The 20,282-nt window shown below is 41.0% G+C and overlaps 1 protein-coding gene across 1 annotated transcript in view; it reads left to right on the top strand.

Annotated features, from left to right (window-relative positions):
- Window positions 1-299: 299 nt before the first annotated feature.
- The window catches only part of LOC121577987 (N-terminal EF-hand calcium-binding protein 1), a 57,588-nt gene continuing 37,605 nt past the window's right edge, over window positions 300-20,282 (top strand). The window contains exons 1-2 of the mRNA XM_041892020.2: window positions 300-599; window positions 14,047-14,071. Of these exons, the coding sequence (XP_041747954.1) occupies window positions 474-599; window positions 14,047-14,071 (151 nt within the window). The 5' untranslated portion in view covers window positions 300-473. The remainder of the gene's footprint in view (window positions 600-14,046; window positions 14,072-20,282) is intronic.

The following is a 20,282-nucleotide window of genomic DNA, read 5'->3' as shown; positions in this document are numbered from 1 at the left end:
TATGTGAAAGAAATGTACATGCATTTTCTTTGTTTTCAAGAAAATCTGTGTTTTGAGGTGAAATATGCAATTAATATTTATTTGAATGTAACCTATATGTAGAGGTAGTCCTAATTGTATTCACATCCAACATCTTTATTGTAGATTTATGAATTGTATTCGCTACTTTTGTTTGAAATTCGCCTGATTCTACTATTTTATAACATTTATCTTGTAAAATAATGTTAATGCGCCACTTGGCATTTTTTTCTTCTCTTGCCTAGGAGGGATGCTCAACGAAGACACTGACCAATCAGCTCTCGAGAAGGTGGGTTACCTACCGCAGAAAGTTGCAGAGCGACAGCACGGTTGCTTCGGTTTGACAGCATAGGGCGACACTTTAGAACCCCTCGTCAAAAAACTACATTTTTGAGCTATCAAAAGAAGCAGGTGTGTACAAGTTGGCTATACAACATCTTCCAAATCATTCAGAGATGTTGGCGTGCACGGAGATGATCACCATGTGCCTTCAGTCGGCAAAACAGAAGCATAATCGCGCTCAGCAGCAAGAACAGCAGCCACTGCATAGCCACGTTAATGGACTTCCAATTTTCAAAGATGTAAGTAATCACGTCTTCTCTCTGATTGTTTCTAACAGCAATGTGCAGAGCTATCAAGCTATTGAAATTCTTTATTTACCTTTGAATGGTGTATGTTAATTTAGGCTACAAACATCTATATTTAGAACGAAGGTAGCGAAATATTTATAGTTGCCCATTTCACATACACAATACTGAGCAATATAGTAAGCATGCATAGCAACTATTGTGCATAATTTAACTATAATTGTGTGTGTTTGTGTGTGAGAGAGAGACTGTGTTTGTGTGCACGTGTTTGTGTGTGTGTGTGTGTGTGTGTGTGTGTGTGTGTGAGAGAGAGACTGTGTGTGTGTGATGGATATAGGGAGCGGTACAGCTGCTGCCTCTGCGTGATAAATTAAGCCTTCTCAGCTGGAGTGATTTTGGGGCTGCTGTGGGGACACCCCCCCAGTATGTACAGTACAGTACTTTGCTGCAGAGAACTGCCAGTGTGTAGTGGTGCGCGGGTCAGCTGTTTGTTCACCCGTACCCGCCTGCAATCGCTAATAACCCATTCGCAACCGCCCGACTATATGTGACAAAGGGAAAATCTGAGGCCAGACCCTAACCCGCTAATATAGAAAATAAGCTGTAGGCTACAGTCAGAGGTGATTTTTTTTGGGACGGGGTGCAGCATTTTTTGTTGTTGCCTGATTTAGATATGTTTCTGCTTATACTGTAATTTCTGACATTTTGGTAGGCTATTTGTTAGTCAACTTGCCTATAATTAGATACTTGCAGCTTCTCTTCTGTCATTATATGTTGCCCAAGAACAGCATTTCCCAAACTCGGTCCTGCCCTAGAAGACTAAATAAACTCTTGCTCACCAGAATAATGTCATACATCTAGTTGACATTGGTGCTTCTTTAGGGACCGGGGATAAAATGCACTAACTAAAACAAAAAACTGTCCAAATGACATCAGTTTGACTGGTTGTAAGGAAATGGAAAGCTGTGAAAACGACCCAACATGTTTCTGATGATAAGATTTCAGTTCGGCTTGGATGCATATTTTATGTGGTTGAAATACTATCAGCTCTTATGATGCTGATAAAGACAGCACCTCTACAGACGTATCTAACTGCACATTTGCAATCTCTCAAGATGCTGAAAGAAATAAATCATATTTCTCCACTCCTGTTCCAGAGTCAAAATTTTGCCTACTAAATGCTTAATTCTGCAGGAATTAATATTAAGGCTATGTGAGAGGTTATAGGCCTACAGTCAATGTCCAGATTTCAGTTTCCATTTAACCTATCTGAACAGTAGGCTACAGTTCCCTGACGCGCCATAGGCCTATTTGAACTTTCCTTCTTGTGACTGTTGAATTTGTATAGCACCTCACAATCGTCATACAACATAGCCGGCACTGCTATCATCCTCTTTTACCACTTCACCAAAACTTTCCCAAACATTAGGCTACTTTTCTGGCCCTCGGAAAGTTTTCAGAATCTTTGATATTTTAAACATTTTATGTTACTGCCTTATCCTAAAATGGATTACATTGTTTTTTTCACCCCATCAATCTACATACAATACCCCATAATGACAAAGCAAAAACAGGTTTTTAGAAATGTTTGCAAATGTTTATATATATAAAAAAAAGATATCACATTTACATAAGTATTCAGACCCTTTACTCAGTACTTTGTTGAAGCACCTTTGGCAGCGATTACAGCCTCGAGTCTTCTTGGGTATGACACTACAAGCTTGGCACACCTGTATTTGGGGGGTTTCTCTCATTCTTCTCTGCAGATCCTCTCAAGCTCTGTCAGGTTGGATGGGGAGCGTCGCTGGACAGCTATTTTCAGGTCTATCCAGAGATGTTCGATCGGGTTCAAGTCCGGGCTCTTGCTGGGCCACTCAAGGACATTCAGAGACTTGTCCTGAAGCAACTCCTGCGTTGTCTTGGCTGTGCGCTAAGGGTTGTTGTCCTGTTGGAAGATGAACCTTCACCCCAGTCTGAGGTCCTAAGCACTCTGGAGTAGGTTTTCATCAAGGATCTCTCTGTACTTTGCTCCTTTCATATTTCCCTCGATCCTGACTAGTCTCCCAGTCCCTCCAGCTAAAAAACATCCCCACAGCATGATGCTGCCACCACCATGCTTCACTGTAGGGACGGTGCCAGGTTTCCTCCAGATGTGAATCTTGGCATTTAGGCCAAAGAGTTCAATCTTGGTTTCTTCAGACCAGAGAATCTTGTTTCTCATGGTCTGACAGTCCTTTAGGTGCCTTTTGGCAAACTCCAAACAGGCTGTTATGTGCCTTTTACTGAGGAGTGGCTTCCGTCTGGCCACTCTGCCAAAAAGGCCTGATTGATGGAGTGCTACAGAGATGGTTGTCCTTCTGGAAGGTTCGCCCATCTCCACAGAGGAACTCTGAAGCTCTGTTGGGTTCTTGGTCACCTCCCTGACCAAGGCCCTTCTCCCCCGATTGCTCAGTTTGGCTGGGCGGCCAGCTTTAGGAAGAGTCTTGGTGGTTCCAAACTTCTTCCATTTAAGAATGATGGAGGCCACTGTTCTTGGGGACCTTCAATGCTGCAGAAATGTTTGGTACCCTTCCCCAGATCTGTCCCTATACACAATCCTGTCTCGGGGCTCTACGGACAATTCCTTCGACCATGGCTTGGTTTTTGCTCTGACGTTGTATGTAGATTGATGAGGATTTTTATTTATTTAATCCATTTTAGAATAAGGCTTTAACGTAACATAATGTGGAAAAAGGGAAGGGGTCTGAATGCACTGTATATATGTTGTTGTTGAAGGAACACTGCTTCGTTTGAGCGTCAACAACTCTGACAATCCCTTTGTACCTACTGTAGGCAAGCAGTTTCAGGCAGAGCTTGACACAATTGGAGATTTGAAGCAGGAAAAGCTCCCTAGGAAGACTGCTAAAATCCCAAAGTATCCCTTTAAATACTAACAAACTGAAGCAACATAGTGGTTTCTATTGTCTGGTAATTATGCATCGCATCCCTTGTTGGTTTCTTGGTTTGATTGTAAAAAGCTGTTTCGTCAGAGCTTGACACAAGCTGAGATTTGAAGCAATTATGGTAAAGCTCCCTAGAAAGACTGCTGTTTACATCGGCTTGTACAGTAACCTTGAATACTAACACACTGAAGCTAGTGGTTTCCTTGTTGGTTGGTTGGTTTGTTGGTTGCTTGTTGTTGGTTTTTTGGTTTGTTGGTTGGTTGTTGGTTTGTTGTTTTATTTGTTTTGTTAGTTTCAGGATCATTACAGTGAGTTAGGATCTGTTCATTTGTGGATATCTTATTGATCTAACACACCTAAGTTCTGAGGTTTCTACCGTCTAGTTTTTATTGGATTCCTTGTACGTTTTTTTGTTTGTTTCATCACAGTGAGTTGGGATCGGTTCATCGTGGATCATATCTTATTTATGTGACAGCAGCACTCTCCCCGCAATGCACTAACCTCAGGAAGAATAATGCATGCAGATAGATACAAATCTATTACCTTTGTCATCATCTCCTTGTTTAAATTAATGGTGCAGTTCAGAAGATAGATTTATTGAGATGCATGCACTCCTGAGTCCTGCCTGACAATACATACTGATGAACTTAATGAATGGGAAATAGATTTTCTATCACCCTCGAGAGATAAACAACCCAAACAGCGTGAGAGAATGTTTGGCTAATTAATTAGATTGATACGTGGGTGAGCTGATTTGAATATATTACAAGTCTAAATAGTTCTGAAATATTTTGCCCTTGGAAATGTGTCATCTTATATGGCATTAGAAAACGTTAGCCTGTTACTAAGCCAAGGTCTATAAGTGGGTGAGCGAGCTACAAAATGAAATATTACAGTAACAAGCTAAATAGTTTCAAGATATGCTGGCATATACTGTATTTTTCCCTTGGCAACATACAAAAGTAACAGTCTATGATAGCATTTTGAATTCATGGGAGTGTGAAGCTGTGCATAATTAAATTATTGTTTGTTATCTGAACACAACGCTGCAGGCCAGACATAATCACGGTCTAAGCTCCCATTTGAACACAGTGGGATACACCCTCAGATCTCAACTGCTTAAATTAAGCAGAAGCAGATGGAGAAGGATGACGCTTCAAAATATTTCTCATCTGACGGTTGATGTCTTCTTCGTTAACCGTGTATAGAATATGGGAGGTGTGTGTGTGTGTGTTTCCTTCCACTGAAAAACAATATGTGACGGTGAAGGAGATCATCCTCAGTCACCTATTTAGACTTCTCACCTGAGGCCAGTCTCCTCCTCCTAACCTGAGGCCAGTCTCCTCCTCCTAACCTGAGGCCAGTCTCCTCCTCCTAACCTGAGGCCAGTCTCCTCCTCCTAACCTGAGGCCAGTCTCCTCCTCCTAACCTGAGGCCAGTCTCCTCCTCCTAACCTGAGGCCAGTCTCCTCCTCCTAACCTGAGGCCAGTCTCCTCCTCCCTAACCTGAGGCCAGTCTCCTCCTCCTAACCTGAGGCCAGTCTCCTCCTCCTAACCTGAGGCCAGTCTCCTCCTCCTAACCTGAGGCCAGTCTCCTCCTCCTAACCTGAGGCCAGTCTCCTCCTCCTAACCTGAGGCCAGTCTCCTCCTCCTAACCTGAGGCCAGTCTCCTCCTCCTAACCTGAGGCCAGTCTCCTCCTCCTAACCTGAGGCCAGTCTCCTCCTCCTAACCTGAGGCCAGTCTCCTCCTCCTAACCTGAGGCCAGTCTCCTCCTCCTAACCTGAGGCCAGTCTCCTCCTCCTAACCTGAGGCCAGTCTCCTCCTCCTAACCTGAGGCCAGTCATCTTCTGCTCATAGAAAACCGTGTTAAAAGGACCCAAGGTTCCCACTGGCTTTACACCTGCCAACGTGCCATCCGAAACAGAGACGCTGTGGGAAGCAAGGCTGACCTTTTATCTGCACATTGTAAATGATGCATTATCCTCTCAGAACACTGTAGTAAAATACGGGGCCATGCAATTTAGACAATCTCAGAGCCGTCTAGGAAAAAAAATGCCAAGTAGATCATATTTAGACAGATAGGAGAATGTGTGGGGCCAGTTATATTTAATGGGCTTCTTTCATACGTTTTCTTTCATTCCTGAGGTAGTAGACAGGAAAGCGCATTTCATCTGACTGACGCCAATATACATACAGTCGTGGTCAAAAGTTTTGAGAATGACACAAGGATTGGTATTCACAAAGTTCGCTGCTTCAGTGTTATGAGATATTTTTGTCAGATGGTATACTGAAGTATAATTACAAGCATTCCATAAGTGTCAAAGGCTTTTATTGACAATTACATTGAGTTTATGCAAAGAGTCAATATTTGCAGTGTTGACCCTTCTTTTTCAAGACCTCTGCAATCCGCCCTGGCATGCTGTCAATTAACTTCTGGGCCACATCCTGACTGATGGCAGCCCATTCTTGCATAATCAATGCTTGGAGTTTGTCCGAATTTGTGGGTTTTTGTTTGTCCACCCACCTCTTGAGGATCGACCACAAGTGGGATTAAGGTCTGGGGAGTTTCCTGGCCATGGACCCAATATTTTGATGTTTTGTTCCCCGAGCCACTTAGTTATCACTTTTGCCTTATGGCAAGGTGCTCCATCATGCTGGAAAAGGCATTGGTCGTCACCAAACTGTTCTTGGATGGTTGGGAGAAGTTGCTCTCGGAGGATGTGTTGGTACCATTCTTTATTCATGGCTGTGTTCTTAGGCAAAATTGTGAGTGAGCCCACTCCCTTGGCTGAGAAGCAACCCCCACACATGAATGGTCTCAGGATGCTTTACTGTTGGCATGACACAGGACTGATGGTAGCGCTCACCTTGTCTTCTCCGGACAAGGTGTATTCCAGATGCCCCAAACAATTGGAAAGGGGATTCATCAGAGAAAATGACTTTACCCCAGTCCTCAGCAGTCCAATCCCTGTACCTTTTGCAGAATATCAGTCTGTCCCTGATGTTTTTCCTGGAGAGAAGTGGCTTCTTTGCTGCCCTTCTTGACACCAGGCCATCCTCCAAAAGTCTTCGCCTCACTGTGCGTGCAGATGCACTCACACCTGCCTGCTGCCATTCCTGAGCAAGCTCTGCACTGATGGTGCCCCGATCCCGCAGCTGAATCAACTTTGCTGGACTTTCTTGGGCGCCCTGACGCCTTCTTCACAACAATTGAACCTCTCTCCTTGAAGTTCTTGATGATCCGATAAATGGTTGATTTAGGTACAATCTTACTAGCAGCAATATCCTTGCCTGTGAAGCCCTTTTTGTGCAAAGCAATGATGACGGCACGTGTTTCCTTGCAGGTAACCATGGTTAACAGAGGAAGAACAACAATTTCAAGCACCACCTTCCTTTTAAAGCTTACAGTCTGTTATTCTAACTCAATCAGCATGACAGAGTGATCTCCAGCCTTGTCCTCGTTAACACTCTCACCTGTGTTAACAAGAGAATAACTGACATGATGGCAGCTGGTCCTTTTGTGGCAGGGCTGAAATGCAGTGGAAATGTTTTTTTGGGATTAAGTTCATTTTCATGGCAGAGAGGGACTTTGCAATTAATTGCAATTAATCTGATCACTCTTCATGACATTCTGGAGTACAGTGGGGAGAACAAGTATTTGATACACTGCCGATTTTGCAGGTTTTCCTACTTACAAAGCATGTAGAGGTCTGTAATTTTTATCATAGGTACACTTCAACTGTGAGAGACGGAATCTAAAACAAAAATCCAGAAAATCACATTGTATGATTTTTAAGTAATTAATTTGCATTTTATTGCATGACATAAGTATTTGATACATCAGAAAAGCAGAACTTAATATTTGGTACAGAAACCTTTATTTGCAATTACAGAGATCATACGTTTCCTGTAGGTCTTGACCAGGTTTGCACACACTGCAGCAGGGATTTTGGCCCACTCCTCCATACAGACCTTCTCCAGATCCTTCAGGTTTCGGGGCTGTCGCTGGGCAATACGGACTTTCAGCTCCCCTCCAAATATTTTCTATTGGGTTCAGGTCTGGAGACTGGCTAGGCCACTCCAGGACCTTGAGATGCTTCTTACGGAGCCACTCCTTAGTTGCCCTGGCTGTGTGTTTCGGGTCGTTGTCATGCTGGAAGACCCAGCCACGACCCATCTTCAATGCTCTTACTGAGGGAAGGAGGTTGTTGGCCAAGATCTCGCGAACATGGCCCCATCCATCCTCCCCTCAATACGGTGCAGTCGTCCTGTCCCCTTTGCAGAAAAGCATCCCCAAAGAATGATGTTTCCACCTCCATGCTTCACGGTTGGGATGGTGTTCTTGGGGTTGTACTCATCCTTCTTCTTCCTCCAAACACAGCGAGTGGAGTTTAGACCAAAAAGCTATATTTTTGTCTCATCAGACCACATGACCTTTTCCCATTCCTCCTCTGGATCATCCAGATGGTCATTGGCAAACTTCAGATGGGCCTGGTCATGCGCTGGCTTGAGCAGGCGGACCTTGCGTGCGCTGCAGGATTTTAATCCATGACGGCGTAGTGTGTTACTAATGGTTTTCTTTGAGACTGTGGTCCCAGCTCTCTTCAGGTCATTGACCAGGTCCTGCCGTGTAGTTCTGGGCTGATCCCTCACCTTCCACATGATCATTGATGCCCCACGAGGTGAGATCTTGCATGGAGCCCCAGACCGAGTGTGATTGACCGTCATCTTGAACTTCTTCCATTTTCTAATAATTGCGCCAACAGTTGTTGCCTTCTCACCAAGCTGCTTGCCTATTGTCCTGTAGCCCATCCCAGCCTTGTGCAGGTCTACAATTTTATCCCTGATGTCATTACACAGCTCTCTGGTCTTGGCCATTGTGGAGAGGTTGGAGTCTGTTTGATTGAGTGTGTGGACAGGTGTCTTTTATACAGGTAACGAGTTCAAACAGGTGCAGTTAATACAGGTAATGAGTGGAGAAAAGGAGGGCTTCTTAAAGAAAAACTAACAGGTCTGTGAGAGCCAGAATTCTTACTGGTTGGTAGGTGATCAAATACTTATGTCATGCAATAAAATGCAAATTCATTACTTAAAATCATACAGTGTGATTTTCTGGATTTTTGTTTTAGATTCCGTCTCTCACAGTTGAAGTGTACCTATGATAAAAATTACAGACCTCTACATGCTTTGTAAGTAGGAAAACCTGCAAAATCGGCAGTGTATCAAATACTTGTTCTCCCCACTGTATATGCAAATTGCCATCATCAACACTGAGGCAGCAGACTTTGTGAAAATTAGTATTTGTGTCATTCTCAAAACTTTTGACCATTAACTGTAAAATACCATATTTGGAGGAGGTTTTGGTTTTTGGGGGGAAGTATTACATTTAACAGATGTTGGAATCTGTCTCTTCGGAAAGTATTTAGACCCATTTACTTTTTCCACATTTTGTTACGTTACAGCCTTATTCTAAAATGGATTAAATAAATAAAAATCCTCATCAATCTACACACAATAACCAATAATGACAAAGTGAAAACATATTTTTAGAAATGTTTGCAAATTTATTAAAAATATTAAACAGAGATACCTTATTTACATAAGTGTTCAGACCCTTTGCTATGAGACTCGAAATTGAGCTCAGGTGCATCCTGTTTTCATTGACCATCCTTGAGATGTTTCTACAACTTTGATTGGAGTCCACTTGTGGTAAATTCAATTAATTGGACATGATTTGGAAAGGCACACACCTGTCTATATAAGGTCCCACAGTTGACAGTGCATGTCAGAGCAAAAACCAAGCCATGAGGTCAAAGGAATTGTCCGTTGAGCTCCAAGACAGGATTGTGTTGAGGGACAGATCTGGGGAAGGTTACCAAAAAATGTATGCAGCATTGAAGGTCCCCAAGAACACAGTGGCCTCCATTCTTAAATGGAAGAAGTTTGGAACCACCTAGACTCTTCCTTTAGCTGGCCGCCCAGCCAAACTGAGCAATCGGGGGAGAAGGGCCTTGGTCAGGGAGGTGACCAAGAACCCGATGGTCACTCTGACAGAGCTCTAGAGTTCCTCTGTTGAGATGGGTGAACCTTCCAGAAGGACAACCATCTCTGCAGCACTCCACCAATCAGGCCTTTATGGTAGAGTGGCCAGACGGAAGCCACTCCTCAGTAAAAGGCACAAGACAGCCCGCTTGGAGTTTGCCAAAAGGCACCTAAAGGACTCTGACCATGACAAACAAGATTCTCTGGTCTGATGAAACCAAGATTGAACTCTTTGGCTTGAATGCCAAGCATCACATCTGGAGGAAACCTGGCACCATCCCTACGGTGAAGCATGGTGGTGGCAGCATCATGATGTGGGGATGTTCTTCAACGGCAGGGACTGGGAGACTAGTCAGGATCGAGGGAAAGCAGAGAGATCCTTGATGAAAACCTGCTCCAGAGCGCTCAGGACCTCAGACTGTGGCGAAAGTTCACCTACCAACAGTACAACGACCCTAAGCACACAGCCAAGACAAAGCAGGAGTAGTTTCGGGACAAGTCTCTGAATGTCCTTGAGTGGCCCAGCCAGAGCCCGGACTTGAACCCGATCGAACATCTCTGGAGAGACCTGAAAATAGCTGTGCAGCGACGCTCCCCAAGTATCCATGTAATTGTGATATTTCCGTTTTGTTTTGGAAATAAATTAACAAAAATTTCAAAGAAACGGTTTTTGCTTTGTCATTATGAGGTATTGTGTGTAGATTGATAAAAAAAAACTGTTTAATCCATTTTAGAATATGGCTGTAACGTAACAAAATATGGAAAAAGTTGAGGGGTCTGAATACTTTCCGAATGCACTGTACATGTATCCCTTTCAATATCAAGTTTTCATTGAAGTGTAAAAAGATGAATTCAGATCACAATTCCTTGTGACATCTTTAATTCAGTCAAGGAAAAATGATCATGGGAATGTATTTCAATCATAGTAAACACAAGAGCACGACTTTGCACTTATTGGTTAGTCTAGCACAGACATCCGTCCAAAGTAGAACAAATTAGTGTTTGATTATTGTTCATACTATATTTTGTCACGATCGACTGGTCTTGGGCTATATACAGTGGGGGAAAAAAGTATTTAGTCAGCCACCAATTGTGCAAGTTCTCCCACTTAAAAAGATGAGAGAGGCCTGTAATTTTCATCATAGGTACACGTCAACTATGACAGACAAATTGAGGAAAAGAAATCCAGAAAATCACATTGTAGGATATTTTATGAATTTATTTGCAAATTATGGTGGAAAATAAGTATTTGGTCACCTACAAACAAGCAATATTTCTGGCTATCACAGACCTGTAACTTCTTCTTTAAGAGGCTCCTCTGTCCTCCACTCGTTACCTGTATTAATGGCACCTGTTTGAACTTGTTATCAGTATAAAAGACACCTGTCCACAACCTCAAACAGTCACACTGCAAACTCCACTATGGCCAAGACCAAAGAGCTGTCAAAGGACACCAGAAACAAAATTGTAGACCTGCACCAGGCTGGGAAGACTGAATCTGCAATAGGTAAGCAGCTTGGTTTGAAGAAATCAACTGTGGGAGCAATTATTAGGAAATGGAAGACATACAAGACCACTGATAATCTCCCTCGATCTGGGGCTCCACGCAAGATCTCACCCCGTGGGGTCAAAATGATCACAAGAACGGTGAGCAAAAATCCCAGAACCACACGGGGGGACCTAGTGAATGACCTGCAGAGAGCTGGGACCAAAGTAACAAAGCCTACCATCAGTAACACACTACGCCGCCAGGGACTCAAATCCTGCAGTGCAAGACGTGTCCCCCTGCTTAAGCCAGTACATGTCCAGGTCCGTCTGAAGTTTGCTAGAGTGCATTTGGATGATCCAGAAGAGGATTGGGAGAATATCATATGGTCAGATGAACCCAAAATATAACTTTTTGGTAAAAACTCAACTCGTCGTGTTTGGAGGACAAAGAATGCTGAGTTGCATCCAAAGAACACCATACCTACTGTGAAGCATGAGGGTGGAAACATCATGCTTTGGGGCAGTTTTTCTGCAAAGGGACCAGGACGACTGATCCGTGTAAAGGAAAGAATGAATGGGGCCATGTATCGTGAGATTTTGAGTGAAAACCTCCTTCCATCAGCAAGGGCATTGAAGATGAAACGTGGCTGGGTCTTTCAGCATGACAATGATCCCAAACACACCACCCGGGCAACGAAGGAGTGGCTTCGTAAGAAGCATTTCAAGGTCCTGGAGTGGCCTAGCCAGTCTCCAGATCACAGCCCCAAAACATCACTGCTCTAGAGGAGATCTGCATGGAGGAATGGGCCAAAATACCAGCAAAAGTGTGTGAAAACCTTGTGAAGACTTACAGAAAACGTTTGACCTGTGTCATTGCCAACAAAGGGTATATAACAAAGTATTGAGAAACTTTTGTTATTAACCAAATACTTATTTTCCACCATAATTTGCAAATTAATTCATTAAAAATCCTACAATGTGATTTTTTGGATTTTTTTTTCTCATTTTGTCTGTCATAGTTGACGTGTACCTATGATGAAAATTACAGGCCTCTCTCATCTTTTTAAGTGGGAGAACTTGCACAATTGGTGGCTGACTAAATACTTTTTTCCCCCACTGTACATTACAAATAAACATTGACAGCAGGGGGCATAGTTGAAGACCCTGAGCTTGTTGACTTCTGAAAGGTGATAGTCGGAGTCAGCTTCAGTGTTATCAATAGAACGTAAATTGAGCTAGAGGTGGAACCTGGGGCCGTATCCACAAAGTGTCTCAGAAAAGGTCCTAGGAATCCTTTTTAAAACCTTTTTTTAAGACTACGAAAACTCCTAGCTCAGAGTAGGTTTTAGGATGATGTTAAGACGCTGCTAAAACTCAAACTCTCAGCCAGAAGTCAAATCAATTCATAAAAGTTGATCTTAGCTGGTAATCATGACAATTTGAGGTACCGCAAAGGAAAGAAAGACAGTGATGATGCTCATTGACATTGTTGCAAATTATGGGGAATAGCCAATAGTGAGGAGGCTTCGCCAGCTTTGAGCTCTATTGCACACTTCAGACAAACACGGTGAATGTGACTGTACATCAAATGTTGCAATGGTAAAACGTTGGATCTAATTTTCGCCTGACATGATCACTTTGCCTACTATTAATTCTTGCCGAATATGTTGGCATGCATAACCATTTATTTATTTTTTGTACCAATTCTGATGGTTGTTAAGTGGATTTTTAAAAAAACATTACCATTATAGCAACACACTCGTCACTCCTGTTTAACAACTCTAAATCGCTTTGGCACAGCAAGCATCAAGTCATTTGCCGATAATGTTGCGTAAAACGTTTGAAAGGTCTATCATTTTCATCGAACACAATTAAAGTTAACATGAACCTCTAGATGCCTTCAATTGACCAATTCTTATAGGCATACCCAATTTAGGCATTGTTTTTACAACGGCATATTTCGATCCAAAGCGATAACTTGAAATAGAATGATGTAGGTTAGCCCAGTGGTTATAAGCAGGCCTATTTGGGCATATCATGTGAAATTGGACTCGTGAAATCATTGTCAAAAGTGCAAGAGATGCTGTTGCATGTACAGATGTCAGATCTTAATTTGAGCCAGTTTGCTACAGCAGGAAAATAATCCTGCAGCAACAGGACATGTGAATTATTATGTGGATTATAATTCATGAACATTTTTGTAGTGGTTGACACATTTTTCCTAAGGGGGAAAATCATGTCTGAAATGTCAGAGTGGAAATTACAAACTTCAGAAGCCTGTTTAAACCTCAAATACGCTACACATTTTAAATGTCCTGCATTGCAGGTAAATTCTCCTGCAACAGTGGCGCAGGAACCACTGACTTTTAAAAAAAAGACACCTGCTGGTAACTCTTAACTGGTTAGGACAGCTCATGAGGTGTTCTAAATATCTGTCGACTAGGTGTGACTATTATGACCTAAAGAGACTTCATGTATAGCTTTTATTTTTACCCATCAGAGTAGGAGTAAAATGTCTCTATTCTCAGCACTTATGATCAATTGTCTACTCTGAGATGCTTTGTGGACACACCCCCTGATGTCCAAGGCCATTAGTCTTCACTTATCCCAAGTGATGGAGAAATCAGATTGAGGATGAGCAATTGCTTGCCAAATGTAATGGTTATTGTCTGCTCTTTTGGATTGAGTTAGTTTTGATTTGTTCACAAGGGAATGAGTATGACTACATGCCTAGACAAATGGATGTACACATTTCTCTGCATGCTTGTTTCCTTGTTACAGTACCTCATTCAATTAGGATGGAATAGTCTACCCTACCTTCAGAAATGTTCTATGGGCATAAAAGACTATCACTGCTCCTGGGAACTGTGTTTTTGATGAATTACCCCGATTTGAAATAGCCTTGAGAGAAAGCCTATTGTGACGCTTTGTTAAAAGCAATACCTAAAATGTTTCCCTTTTTATTTCAGATTTTCCGGCGTGCTGACAAAAACGGTGAGTATACAACAACTCTACTTGTCTAGCGATGATTCATGTTTTCTCACGTGAACGTGACGTTTTCTCATTTACCCGATTCCATTTCTAAAGTATCGTCCTCACACAGGATACCATTTATGGGGGAATATGCAGTTATTATGTTTAGTTCAATCAAAGAGCCAAATGTCTCGCATGAAGGAAACAAGTGAGCCTCAAGTGAAGCTTTTCTCTCTTCACACTTTAGTACGTCCCCCTTTCTTTGCCCAATTAAAATCCTGGCAATGAGGAGGAATATTGCTTTGACTGCAGAAAATGTGTCTTGGAAACGATGTAGGCTACAGTAGCTTACTGTCAGACATTCAGTTGAGTTGGTACAGAAACCAATCAATTGGAATGGAAGTCTATTCTCATGACATTTGAATAAAGATTCTGATTTCATATGTACAGCCAACTTCTCTCCATGGAATACTGATTGGTGAATAATTACTGCTAATCCAATCAAAGCTAGTCCAATCATAGCTAATCCAATCATAACACAGGATTGTTTCCTGGCCAGGTCACATGATCAGGGAAAAAACTTCTGGGCTCTATCTCAATTTGTCTTTCCACAATTCCTCACATCCTATCTCCTAACCTCCTTCTCAACCATATGGAAACTAAGGTTTAAGGTCTCTCACCTCGAACCTTCTTCTCCAATATGTTTTGAACCTTGATAGTTTGGGATGTTTGGTCTGGGATGCTATTGAATATATTGATGCTGCAGTATATACTGTAGTAAATGGGCAATGGATATTGGTTAAAGGGGCAATCTGGGATTGGTACATACATTTCTGGACTTTCAAATTAATGTTTAAATTAAGAATATAACTTTATAAATGCCTTATGAGTTTAGGTCAACTGTCTTAACCCATCAAAACCCAAAATAATGTAATCGTAAACAAACACTGTATAGCTTCGAAACATTGTTAAAACAATAATTTTCCATTCTCTTGGATGGTCAGTCCTTGCATCAATAGCTACGCCTATGAATTTGAGTGTGGTTACATTGCATTTTAAACCCAGATGTCCTCTATAAAGACACTTAATCTATGAAGCTTCAACAACCTTATGAAAGCTGACTAATCAAACATGGCTATGACAGCATTCCCACTTTATCAAGCCATTAAGGTGATATAAAATGACGTGCGTCTTTGCTCTTGTGGCGCTCCGGTGAAATTGCCCCGTTCTCGTAAAGTCTTTGGGCCAGATGAGATGGATGATGGGGTGTCAAACAAAACACAAGTGGAGAGCAGCAGTCACACCATGTCTCTCCTGAGGTCCTAATCAACCCACCATGTCTCTCCTGAGGTCCTAATTAACCCACCATGTCTCTCCTGAGGTCCTAATCAATCCACCATGTCTCTCCTGAGGTCCTAATCAATCCACCATGTCTCTCCTGAGGTCCTAATCAATCCACCATGTCTCTCCTGAGGTCCTAATCAATCCACCATGTCTCTCCTGAGGTCCTAATCAACCCACCATGTCTCTCCTGAGGTCCTAATCAATCCACCATGTCTCTCCTGAGGGCCTAATCATTGCTACTAAACAGCAATTACCTCTCAACAGCCATCAATGTCCAAAAAACTGTTTTGAGGGATGCTGGAATGTGCTTCTACTCTTCTTTTAGCCAACGGCTGTAAATGATCTTCATCTCTTGATCATTTTAATAAACACTTTTTGATATCTGGTGGTTAGAGAATATAGAGAGAGACGGTATAGAAATCATTATAGACGAGTCTGCCTGATGAAACATACTGTAAGTAAAGCAGAGATGCTAAGAATAACAAAGGCAGTGGTTACTTCCTTTCTGGCCTGTTAGAGAGGCTATCAACAAGAGCTAGCGTTCTAGCCTAGCTCAAATCTCTCTCTGATGTTGGTTAGGAATCCCCTATGGAGGCTCAGTATCCTTGGGAATAAATAAAAGTTGTGAGGAGCTGAGATCTTCATGACTAGAGTTAGTGAAGTTACTAGAGTTTATTTTTTAAATTATTTTTTATTTTTTTAAGGGGTAGATCAGCTTTAATATTGCAGATAGATTGTAACTTCCATCAATGTAATTGTCTGCATCACTTCCAATCCTCCATATATTTATATACATACATATACACTTACACTACTGTTCAAAAGTTTGGAGTCACTTAGAAATGTCTTTGTTTTCGAAAGGAAAGCAATTTTTTTGTCCATTTTAAAATAACATCAAATTGATCAGAAATACAGTGTAGACATTGTTAATGTTGTAAATGGCTATTGTAGGAAACGGCAGATTTTTGATGGAGTATCTACATAGGCGTACAGAGGCCCATTATCAGCAACCATCAGTCCTGTGTTCCAATGGCACGTTGTGTTTGCTAATCCAAGTTTATCATTTTAAAAGGCTAATTGATAATTAGAAAACCCTTTTGCAATTATGTTAGCACAGCTGAAAACTGTTGTGCTGATTAAAGAAGCAATAAATCTGGCCTTCTTGAGACTAGTTGAGTATCTGGAGCATCAGCAATTGTGGGTTCGATTACAGGCTCAAAATGGCCAGAAACAAATAACTTTCTTCTGAAACTTGTCAGTCTATTCTTGTTCTGAGAAATGAAGGCTATTCCATGCGAGAAATTGCCTTGGAACTGAAGATCTCGTACTACGCTGTGTACTACTCCCTTCACAGAACAGCGCAAGCTGGCTCTAACCAGAATAGAAAGAGGAATGGGAGGCCCCTGTGCACAACTGAGCAAGAGGACAAATACATTAGTGTCTAGTTTGAGAAACAGGCGCCTCACAGGTCATCAACTGGCAGCTTCATTAAATAGTACCCGCAAAACACCAGTCTCAACGTCAACAGTGAAGAGGTGACTCCGGGATGCTGACCTTCTAGGCAGAGTTGAAGCTGGGAAGTCTGAGATTTGGCTTTTTCTTCGTCAATAGTTCTATTTTGATGTCCATCCGGTTTGCTTCTATATGCCATATCTTTCAAACTGTGCTCTTTCACAAAAGTTCTCAACCTATAACCTATATACTTATTATGGACACAGTATGTTTTACATTAGTTATCGTGTTGTTATTAGTCCCAACCTTCAGCTCCATTCAACCCCTCCCATCTATCTCTTAACATCATCCATATTGGATTTCTATTTGCCATATATTTTTCAACTGTACTGTGATGTTTCACAAAAGTTCTGAACCATTGTTTCTACAGATTGTAAATTGAAAATAAACATTTTTTTGCTAAAAGTATTATTATATTATTGATCGATTGACTATTACTTTTCAGATCACCCAGTAGTGCTATCTGCAGGGTTAGCTCCAGGTAAATATTGCAATTCTTCAGCCATTCCTGGACCTGTGACCAAAAACAAGCTACAAATGGACAGTACCAAAACAAACGATCTAATGATTGTCTCTGCAGAGCTGGGAAGATTGTATCCCCCATATAAATAACATTCTATTGGTAGCAAGAATGTTGTAAAATAATTTAAATTGAAAAATTCTATGTTTTGAATCCGGCATCGTTTTGCGTATCAGTTAATAAACCATTTGCCATTGAATCGGTACGTCAAAAATCTCTTCCCAACTATTTTGCAATCTATATGAGACGGCTGTCAATCCTTTGGTCCTTAAATGAAACTGCTATATATTTTTTATTTATCACAATTTTCTTTAACCAATTATGGTATTTAATGCAGGGCTGACAGACAAGTTCCTTACTTTTTCCCCCTTCCACTTTCCTCTTCCATTTTTGCGGTTATGCTGCAATTATTTGGTTGTAATTTTGGGTAGAGCAGACATTTCCATATGTTTTTGTTAGCTGCATGTGCGACAACTCCACCATTCCTACCTATGATATAATTTACTAAGATTATACCTTTTTTAAAAACATTTTCTCAAAAAATAATGTTTTTTTAGCAATTAGTATATTTGAGTTTAACCACAATATTTGTTGCATTATTTGTTCTGTAGTTTCTAGAGGATTACATTGAAATTGCAACCAACTTTCTATGGCTTGTTTTAGAAATAGTGATATTTGGGAGATTTCCTTTTCAAATAACTGAAAGTGAGAGGTTGTAATCTGAATAAAGGGGAAAAGGCCATTCTTGAACATGGGGTGAGACAATCTTACTAATTTGCTAGAGAACCAATTCAGATTTAAGTATAACTTTTGTATGACTGAAGCTTTTAGTGATAGTTCTAATTCTTTAATATTTAATAATTTCTGTCCTCTGAATTCATATTCATTAAATAAATAGGCCCATTTAATTTTGTCTGGCTTGCCATTCCAAATAAAATGGAATATTTTTTTCTCATATAATTTAAAAAACGGTTTGCTAGGCGTAGGCAAGACCATAAGCAAATAGGTAAACTGGGATAATACTAAAGAGTTAATCAGGGTGGTTTTTCCACAAATAGACAGGTATTTACCTTTCCATGGTAGCAAGATTGTATCTATTTTTGCTAACTTTCTATAAACATCTATTGGAGTGAGATCATTTATTTATTTTGGGATATGTATACTGAGTATATCCACATCACCATCAGACCATTTTATTGGTAAACTACACGGTAATGTACATTTTTTTTATTTTTTAGTGATCCAATACGTAATATAGTACATTTATCATAATTGGGTTGTAATCCAGAGAGGTTAGAAAATGTATCTAGCTCATCTATGAGGCTGTGGAGGGATTCAAGTTGTGGATTTAAAAGAAAACAAATCATCAGCATTCAATGACACCTTTGTTTTTAAGCCCTGGATTTCTAATACCTTGATATTATAGTTGGATCTGATTTTAATAGCTAACATTTCGATGGCTATAATAAATAGATATGCCGATAGTGGACAACCTTGTTTTACTCCTTGACAGTTTAAAACTTTCTGAGAAATAGCCATTATTTACTATTTTACACCTAGGGTTACTATACATGATTTTAACCCATTTTATAAGAGATTCTCCAAAATTGAAATGCTCCAGGCATTTATATATAACTCTAGCAACTCAAAGTCAGCTATGTTACTGGAGTTACTGAAGAAGTTGCTAGAGTTACTGAAGAAGTTGCTAGAGTTACTGAAGAAGTTGCTAGAGTTACTGAAGAAGTTGCTAGAGTTACTGAAGAAGTTGCTAGAGTTACTGAAGAAGTTGCTAGAGTTGCTAGAGTTACTGAAACTGACCTTTCTGAGAGATAAGACGCTGGCCTACTTTTTGCCCTACTTTTTGTTACTTTCTCCTCGCAGCTTCTCATTTAGCTTACTGCAGCGTTTTCCCATGCCTTCCATGAACAGTTTATTGTCTTAGTGCAGCATTTTCCCATGTCTTCCATGAACAGTTTAGTATCTTAGTGCAGCGTTTTCCCATGCCTTCCATGAACAGTTTATTGTCTTAGTGCAGCATTTTCCCATGTCTTCCATGAACAGTTTATTATCTTAGTGCAGCGTTTTCCCATGTCTTCCATGAACAGTTTATTATCTTAGTGCAGCGTTTTCCCATGCCTTCCATGAACAGTTTATTATCTTAGTGCAGCGTTTTCCCATGCCTTCCATGAACAGTTTATTATCTTAGTGCAGCGTTTTCCCATGCCTTCCATGAACAGTTTATTATCTTAGTGCAGCGTTTTCCCATGTCTTCATGAACAGTTTATTATCTTAGTGCAGCATTTTCCCATGCCTTCCATGAACAGTTTATTATCTTAGTGCAGCGTTTTCCCATGCTTTCCATTAACAATTTATAATCTCAGTGTAGCGTTTTCCCATGCCTTCCATGAACAATTTACACCTCCCCTTATGCAACAGACATATTTCAATATAGTGATAAATATGTTGTATAATATAGGGGTGTGACATTTTAAATGAAATTGGTTAAAAAAAAGTACTACATTAAAATCACAGTGCAGTTGTCACAAAAGACAAAACTATCACTAACAGGTCCCGATCATCATCATAAAGTGAAAAATAAAAATGGAACAAATACCTAGTGTAACCGGTGTGAAATGGCTAGGGCCGCGGCTTTTGTGGAGCGACGGGTAACGGTGCTTCGAGGGTGACTGTTGTCGATGTGTGCAGAGGGTCCCTGGTTCAAGCCCAGGTAGGGGCGAGGAGAGGGACGGAAGCAACACTGTTACACTAACGCAACAATGCTGTAACGTTAGTAGGACAAGATATGCATCTTTCAAATTATTTGTCATTTGATATAAAGCACGCCGCACATTATCC

This window comes from Coregonus clupeaformis, chromosome 12 (genome assembly GCF_020615455.1).
Source record: "Coregonus clupeaformis isolate EN_2021a chromosome 12, ASM2061545v1, whole genome shotgun sequence".
NCBI lineage: Eukaryota > Metazoa > Chordata > Actinopteri > Salmoniformes > Salmonidae > Coregonus > Coregonus clupeaformis.
Note: the sequence above shows the minus strand (reverse complement) of the source record. Positions and strands in the feature narration are given on the sequence as shown.